General features: G+C 47.6%; 2 protein-coding genes across 2 annotated transcripts; one reads left to right on the top strand and one right to left on the bottom strand.

Moving 5' to 3' along the window:
- Positions 1-3340: 3340 nt before the first annotated feature.
- CTRU02_205287 (chitin binding protein) lies at positions 3341-3954 on the top strand (the record flags this gene model as incomplete). Its single annotated transcript, XM_036722585.1, has 2 exons — positions 3341-3530; positions 3587-3954. The coding sequence occupies 2 exons, from the start codon at positions 3341-3343 to the stop codon at positions 3952-3954; spliced, it is 558 nt and encodes a 185-aa protein (XP_036585482.1).
- A 3387-nt stretch (positions 3955-7341) lies between these two features.
- CTRU02_205286 (chaperone protein) lies at positions 7342-8114 on the bottom strand (the record flags this gene model as incomplete). Its single annotated transcript, XM_036722584.1, has 3 exons — positions 7342-7915; positions 7964-8024; positions 8084-8114. The coding sequence occupies 3 exons, from the start codon at positions 8112-8114 to the stop codon at positions 7342-7344; spliced, it is 666 nt and encodes a 221-aa protein (XP_036585481.1).
- Positions 8115-8558: the final 444 nt, after the last annotated feature.

The following is an 8558-nucleotide window of genomic DNA, read 5'->3' as shown; positions in this document are numbered from 1 at the left end:
ACCATCGAAAGTATGCCTTCTTGATACAGATTGAATGGCCCACTCCTAAACCTCCCTTTCAATGTACTGATTCGTCCAGAGCTGATAGATTCTGCTCTGAGGTGTATTGCGACTGAACTAATGTTGGATTTTCCCATGGCATATCTTCACAGGCTGTGACTCGGTAGCAGTGATTTAGTTGCCTTTGAAACCTTTTCGAGATGGTCTGCAACATATCTATTGCTTTTTTTTTCTGGCCTGTCTATTTATTGGATGCTATTGGCAGGATTTGCCTCTTCGCTCCTTGAAATTGGCAACGATGGTTTGTTGCAAGCTAAACCAACACAAACACCCTTTATCTGTTAAAAGCAAAGGAGGAACGTAAAAAAGAAAGATAGAACCGAGATACAATGTCGGACACGGATAGTACTTTGGTCTCGATGTGAATGAGCTAATAGCTGTTGTTGCCGCATTTGAGGCCGACCTAAGTAACGTAATGTTAATGGAGCTATCACAAACTGAAAGTGTTCATAAGGCCCATTAATCCATTGTGTTTATTTGATGCATCAATTATATGGGGTTAGAAGAAAAGCCTCAGCGACGAAAGAACTGACAATGCTGCACTAACCCTCTGACGGTAAGTCTTTTTTTAATGTTCGGCATTTGAAGAGGGGTATAACAACATGGAGCAGCTATTGTAACAATAATCAGAATTCCGAATCAAAATGTCTCTGTGGACGCCCAAGCTGCTGGCTGACGGCCATCAGCCCTTACATGATTGCGACTTCAACTACCCATGTCACAAGCAACTAGGAGCGGCATAGCTTTCTCACCGTTTTCAACCTGCCATTCCTATATTAAATCATGGCATTATCCACACCTTATGGAGATGCTCTCTTTCCACGTCCGCGCGGGTACCCCTGCGATGCCAGCAACTTTCCCATCGGGGGCGGGTTGGCTAGATTTACATCCTCGTGAGGAGAACTTGCTACTCAAGCCCTGGCCAAGACTTTTCTAACCAACTCAAGAATATTATTCAAATGTAACTTATTTTCCCTTTTTCTCAGCAGATTCCAACTGTGACGCAGGCACCGGTGTACAGGAACGCAGTTGGAAAATCATCAAAAGTGGGTTCAAATTGAGGACATTTCCCTGTACCCAGTCCGCCCCGATGGAATATCGACATAAGATCAAGGATGTATGATTTCTTTCCCAGTAAATTCGACTAAGCAGAAATTGAAACCAAACTAACCAAAATTAAATGAAAATCAGGCTTCAAACAACTTGAACCATCGGTTGACTCTCAGCGACTGGGAAAGAGAGTTGGTTCTTCACAAAGTCTCAGTCTGGTGCCGCGATGATCTATGTCTGGGAATGGGAAACAACTGTGCTTATCGGCATTGAAAACATTGAATTTTTGGTTTACCTACAAAATTGTTTGAGACGTCACAGAACACCCAAATCCTCGATGGACTAGAAGGTGAAGCTGCCAGTTCGATAGACTCAACATTTCCACGTGAATCTGCTTAACAAGCGAAAAAGGTTTTTTATTTTCTTTCTTTACTTTTACAAGATTTATGTTTAATGTTAACATAACCCTTTGAAACATATTCGGCAGTTTAAGCTGAAGCCACTGTGATCAAAGTTGGAGAAATATTGAGGGAAGGACCGTTGGATGCCGTCTGTAAGCCCCACACGCCCGTTCCGGGAGGCCGGTGGGCGCTACGAGCCTTCGGAAACACACTTTGTGGAGCTAACGGAAACATGCCAACGCCGAAACACCCCTTCCACCCCTTCCACCCCTGATTGCTGCGGTGTTATGAGAAAACTTTATGTTATATTTCTAGAGCTCGAAATACTCCGAATATTTAATCAGATTCTCGGCAAGTCATCTAATCGGAGTACCAGTTGTGTATGCCTATCTCACTCAAGCCGACCGGCACGGCTGCAGTGGCTTCCAAGCTTTCAAGGGAGCAGCCCCTTATTCGCTTCATTCCCGCATAGTAGTCCCGAAGACAAGGAGAAGTTCCCTTATCCTTGCCGCCCGCATCGGTCTCGGCTTCCTCCGTGAAGCCGCTTCTTCAGTAACGACAATGCGCGCTACCCCGGACTGGATTGTGAGGTGGGCAGAGCCCACAATTTAGTCTTCAGGCGTGGCTTCTCGTGTAAGATGACACAAACATCAATCAGTAAAACCTCGGCGGTGCATCTTTGCGTTTTCGGATCTTCTTTCTTTCAATTGATATCTCCTGCCCCTGAAGCTCAGGAGTTAGGTGACCTTGATGAATTCGCTTTTGTCAGAGAATTGATCGACTCTTCACATAATTGAACTCCCGGCTCCGTGTTTGCTTAATGATTGTCCTATGACTCGTAGATCCCTTACACGGGGGATCGTGATCGACTTGGCGCAGTTGCAGTACTCCTACTGATTCCCGTAGATCACGACCAAGGGGTGACGGAACTCAAAGAAGGAAGCTCCTGGGCGCCGTACCGAAAATCCCGACCCACTGTCCTGGGTTCGCATACAAATCCGGGCTTCACTTTACCAATCGGCTTGCTCAAGTCTCTGGAGCTGTTTGGGCGGCCGTAGATGCCCTCCTCTCTCTCATTGCCTCCTTGCCGGGTGACGTGCGTCCAAACTGACGGCTTGGCATCACAATTCATAGAAAAGATGCGTCGTCATTCCCCCCATGATTAACAATCAACAACTCGGCTGGTTCACTCGAACCTTAGTGCAAATGCCATTTATTGCCTTTAGCTCTGCCTTTCTGCTTGCTCGCTTCGTCGCTGCACATACACCCCCAGACAAGGTTTGTCGCAGGCTGTGACCGTGGCCTTATCTGTCCGCACCGGAATCAGGACGGCACAAGAACTTGCGACGTTTCACCCCCGTGGATCCCACCAAGCTTGTCTTGAGCACCCATCAGAGAGCCTCAAGGGACACGTTTCGCCCAGGGATCATCCCCGGGTAGGCTCTAAAGAAACCTAGATCGCACTAGGCAAACAGTGGGGTTGGCGGCGTTAGTTCCCGCGCGTCTGGACGCCCGCCATACGGGAGGTCATTGCCAAGTCATTGATCCTCGTTCACTAAGTCGGGCCGGGCAGAGAAAGTGTCCATACGGACACCGAGTCGAGGCCAGATTCTGGTATTTGTAGTCGCATGGCCTCCCACCTGGACCCGTCGGCTTTCGTCCGGTCTTTGCTCTTGACTTGTCTCATCAATCTATTGTGCTGGTCACTCGTTTCCTGCTTTGTTTAATCTCAACACGCTCTCTCCTTCTCATTATTCACAGACCCTTTCTGTCCATTCTTTCTCTCCTTTTCCTGAATCTCCCAATCGGCTACATTAATTTACCTCAAGATGCGCTCTTCAGTTACTGCTGCCACGGCCCTTCTTGCTGCCATGGTCTCTGCCCATGGAAACATCACCGACCCCCCCGCGCGAGTGCCTGGCCCCGCGATGATCAAGGCATGCGGACAAGAAAATGTCCAGGCTGTGATGTCTGACCCGACTATCCCCCTGGAGGACTTCACCAATCCCCCTGCAACCTGTAGGTTGATGTCCTTGCACCAGTGTTAAGTGATTTCTATTGACCACCTTACACAGGCCAGCTGGATCTCTGCCGTGGCGCCAAGTTTGAGGATAATAAGCAGAACGTCCAAACTTTCAAGGCCGGCCAGGTCGTCAACATGAGAGCTGCGCTACCCATTCCTCACGAGGGTCCCATGAACGTCTCGATCGTCGACACGAAGACCAACAAGGTCATTGGCGAGCCGCTTATCGTATTCGACACCTATGCCGACGAGAAGCTTGCGCAATTGCCTGCGAACAATACGAACTTCGACGTTACCATGCCGAGCAACCTGCCCGCTGGAACATGCGCCCAGGCCGGTCAATGTGTTATGCAATGGTTCTGGTTTGGCACAAGCGCTAAGCAAACTTACGAAAGTTGTGTGGATTTCGTCATGGGTTAAAGGAGGAGCATGCTTCTTTCAAGAACATATATACGGGCAGCTGTTTGCAACAGTTTAAACTTGTAGATAAGCGTCGCGTTTGATCAGCTTATACTTACTGTTCTATCGAGAACGCGTCTTTACATAGCCAAAGAGATTGAAGTGTAAAGACTGGTCGTGAGTCGGGTGTCTCTTGTGTTACGTGATTCGCTACATCGAATTCTACGGTAAAGTGAGACTTGATGCTCTACCTAATAAGGGACCCGACCTCAAATCATTGTCATCCTTTCTATTGGCACATGCTGTACTTTTAATCTGATCGCGTCACTTCAGCAAAGGATCTGAGTTGTCACGTGTAGGCATCGAAACTTTGAGGGACAACTGTTCGGCAGAATTCACCTGTATTACCAAGTCAAGCATAGGCTATGCGGAGAACCATCGCGTCTGGGGGGTTCTTCTTGGCACGCAGTATGCCATGGCCTCGTAGGAAAGTTCCTTTTCAGGCGTGCGTGGAGAGGAGCTTGATCAAGAGCTCTATGGTCAAATCTCAATCCAGAGGATAACATATTTGCCAAACCTCATACGGCCCGTCATGCATATCCAATCAGATTCAGCACTAACAATGAGCCTCAAGATGCGAATTTTCTCTATATCAACTCAACTCATCTTCTACAAGAATTTAACTTCGATAACTGAGTGAAGATATAGATATGAGAATAGTAGCAGCGGCAACAAAGACTCAGCCAGGGTATCTACGATAGGATCTGATAAGAACATGCGATCAACCTATAAGGTCAGATATGTCAGCCACAAGGGCAGGCAAAAAACACCAGTTGATTTCGCAAAACCAGACAAAGTCGACCATTAACGAGAAGCTAGAGGCAGTTATGAAGTTTCCGCATCAACTGGTCTGTCACCTGACAATCCTTGTGCCAATTTTCGAAGAACCCCTCTGATTCAAAAGGGATTTACGACGTCTACCGTTACTTACCCAAGGACTTGGTTGGTGTGAGTATCTCGATAGCACATTTGCTCCGATGTAATATCTCGACTTCGAAGACGTTCAGAGGCAACTCAACTGTCCCCTCAGATAGTCAAAAAATGGTGTAGGTTAGGAGACACACGCACAAAAAGTACCCAGGAGGCTATCGAGAAATTTCCCCTCTAATGATACCTTATAATATTCGGCATTTTTACTGGATGGTAACGTTGGGGAAAACCAGACAACTTTACGAGATGCCAAGTCTCTTCGCATAACAAACCGTGGTGCGAGGCACTACCGTCCTCAGATTTCAACCCATGCATCGACCAAGATCGTATCTTTAAGTCTCACCGAACTTGCGATCGGGTGCTTACAGGCTTGTCAATGAGAAATGTTGTCGCCATATACCCGAGGATGACTCCGCCGCCATCAAGGAGTCCAACACATCCACCACCCTATTAATATCGAAGCTGCCGTGAACGCCTTTGTCGATCAGCAAGCCCACTACTCTAAACTGTCACGAATTTACTCACCTGCCCATGGCCTGATGTGTACAAGAACTTGATCATTCTCAACGACTGCTACCTCAACGGCGTTAAGTTAACTCAAGCTCACCAACTGGTCTCCACTCGAACACGCCGAGAAGAGAACGACCGAACAATCATAATATCGAAGGTAACAATCGGGAATAATTGTGGCACGTTACTTTCGCAGCAGGTGGTCCGAGGATACCACAATTTACCAGCATTACGAGATCAAAGACTGGGGTTCAGAAAAGACCAGCCTCAATTCTTCACCGAGATAACGGAGCTGCAACCATCCCGAACGCATTGTCGGAGTCGAGAGTAAAAGCGGTTTTCTATTTAGGCGTAGTTATTGTGGTACAAATACTACATAATAGACGTGATATCACACAAGAGAGAACGGACATTCGAAGGCGGAAGTTGTTTCGGGGCGTTGTTGTTACTCTCTAATAAATGCTCCCCTGTTATTCGCCTTTGCTATCGGAAGAATAAGAAAACATAGTTAACTTGTCAACAAACATAAATCACAAGACGGAGGCTATGCTTAACCTGAGAATGAAGTTATTTGTGTAATGTTAAAGGGCCAGCCAATCCGTATGTTCTTCAGAAGCGGGCGTGGTTGGGGACGCAGTTCGGCGCAAGACCGATTGACGCGTGTCAGAACCCCATTTCAGTTGTTTTATCGAATGAGCCTGTCGATGTTGCACAGTAGATTAAAAGAATGGAGGAAAGAAAGAAAGGCTTAAAAGACGGAAATGTAGTACGAAGGCAAAAAGAAATCGTCAAGGACAGGATTCGAACCTGCGCGACCGAAGCCACTGCCTGAACAACTGTCATATGAGATGATAGCAGGGCAGCCCATTAACCACTCTGGCACCTTGACTGTATTTGATGGGGTTGTCCAAGTATGGAGAAACTCATATACCCCTGCAATGTTACCCCACGACTTCCTTGGCAAGCGAACAGAGTTGGAAAACGATAGATCTGGCTCCGAAAGAGAAGACGAAGCTTCTCAAGTGTCAATGGGTCTTCTAAAATTACATCTTGACGATGTGGTGAACCGAAATGCAAATGTTATGAAGCTTGAACGCTTCCCCAACCTACGGGGCAAGAGTGGATGGGCTCTTAGTGGGGTTCCTTGAACCAGGTGGCCCGGGAGACATCTGCGGGTTCGTTTGGTATGTCTAAGTATTGTTTACACACTCACATTGAGAGAGCATGTTCCTTTTCCCGGGATTTTCAACATCGTTTTGTGGAACGACTTCTACCAAATAGGTCGCAAGCATGCTGTGGTCGGACGACGTTGAGAAGCAGGACACGCTGATCTGCTCGGTTCCAATCCCTTCAAAAGCACAACGATAGAGTTTAGTTTGCACACTTTCACAAGTGATCACATCTACCTTGTCTGAAGAATGGCAGTCTGGTGACTGCTTTACGATACTGTGCCTCAGTATCGCTTTGCTTATGACAGACGGAGCGTATTGTTAGGTCATGCGGCTTAGTACGAGTTTCGCGCCTCTGTGTGCTATCACAATGTCGTCCTGAAGTACGCATATAGCCCTGGAATTAGCCTTGGGCTATGAGCATTTCTGATGAGGGAATCAACTATGTAATGATGTCGTGTAACGATGCCGCAGTGGCCCACCAGTAATGACTTGAATCACCATCCAATCCATCCCAATCCATCCCAATCCATCCCAGTCCATCCCAAACTCCAAGCTAACTGATTAATATGACCCTAAACCCAGCTATAATTACGTGACACTCAAGCACCTACTGTATGGCTGAAAACCTTGGCAGCCAGCTGTGTGAGCAATCTTGCACGATCCGTCTGTGGCAAATCCTGTGTCATGTTAGAAAAGGAAAGCCCAATCACTAAGCAAAAAGAGAGTCTGACTGGATCTACCCGGTAGATATCTCCAGATTCGCACTAACCTGGAACACCGCGTAGACACTTTTGCCCTTTGCATCTCGAACTGCGCCAAGTCTGTTTCCAGCAACACCTCCAGCTACCGCACCAGGCATGTTTCCAACGATGAAGCCCAGCGCAGCACCACTAACGCCACCAATAGTTCCCCAGAAGGAGCTCGTTGGCCGGTTAGTACCCTCCTCAGCCATGCCCTCTTCACGCAGCATCTCCTCAAAAACGTCACCAAACTGTTGGTTGTCTGATCGTTCGCGCTGCTCTTGATTGTTGGCCTGTCGGCCCGTAAAGAAGTTCCATGCCCAAGAATAGGCATTTGAAGCATTAGGACCGGCTTGAGGGGGTACTTCCTCATCGGGGTCATCGAAGGGGTCGTTGGTTGTCGACCCCGTGGACGTGCCGAACATCTTGCGCTGAGCGTCATATTCACGACGTCTTGTGGGGTCGGAGAGGGTATAGTATGCATCGTTAACAAGCTGGAACTTGCGGGTACGCGTTGCTCGCTCAGGCGAGTCGGCAGGAACTCTGTCGGGATGCGTTTTCAAGGCAGCTCTGAGATATATTAGCACAAATTTCCGCATTTCATGGACATCTACCTACTTCTTGTATGCATCTCTGACTTGCTGAGTCGTAGCCGTCTCGGAGATCTCTAGGATCACATCTGAAGCGTGATGTTAGATCGGGGTCTAAGCTAAGGTGGGGGGCACTGAAAGCACTTACAATAGTTGGGAGGAGCACCAGCGTTCGCCATCTTGAGAAATACCAGAAGACTATGGAAGTACACAAGGTGGTCTTCGAATGACTTGGCTGTGGTAAAGATGGTAAAGAAAGTTGAAAAGGCAGGCTATTGCCTACCAGGTGATCTGGTGGCACCCTGCGCCTGTCGCCTCTGGAGAATAGGAAAGTGACGTCAAGGTCATTGTGGCGCATGAAATATACTACTAGTGTAACTGCAAACGTGGCTTGATCTGTGCGGGGCATCGGATTCCAGGCTGATCTCCACTGTCATGCATATGGCCCCTGTTTGACTGCTTGATGGACGAGCACGGATCAGATTTCGGTCACTCCCAAAGCCCACACGGCATTTTGTTTCAATCTCACGAATATTTCGAAGATTTAATAATAATTTATGTTGAAACTCCTCGACAGTTGCTAATTTGGTTAGGACATCAACAATCCACAATACTGATGCCGA

The sequence above is a fragment of the Colletotrichum truncatum genome (genome assembly GCF_014235925.2).
Source record: "Colletotrichum truncatum strain CMES1059 chromosome Unknown Contig_0003, whole genome shotgun sequence".
NCBI lineage: Eukaryota > Fungi > Ascomycota > Sordariomycetes > Glomerellales > Glomerellaceae > Colletotrichum > Colletotrichum truncatum.
This window is presented reverse-complemented; position numbering and strand designations above follow the sequence as displayed.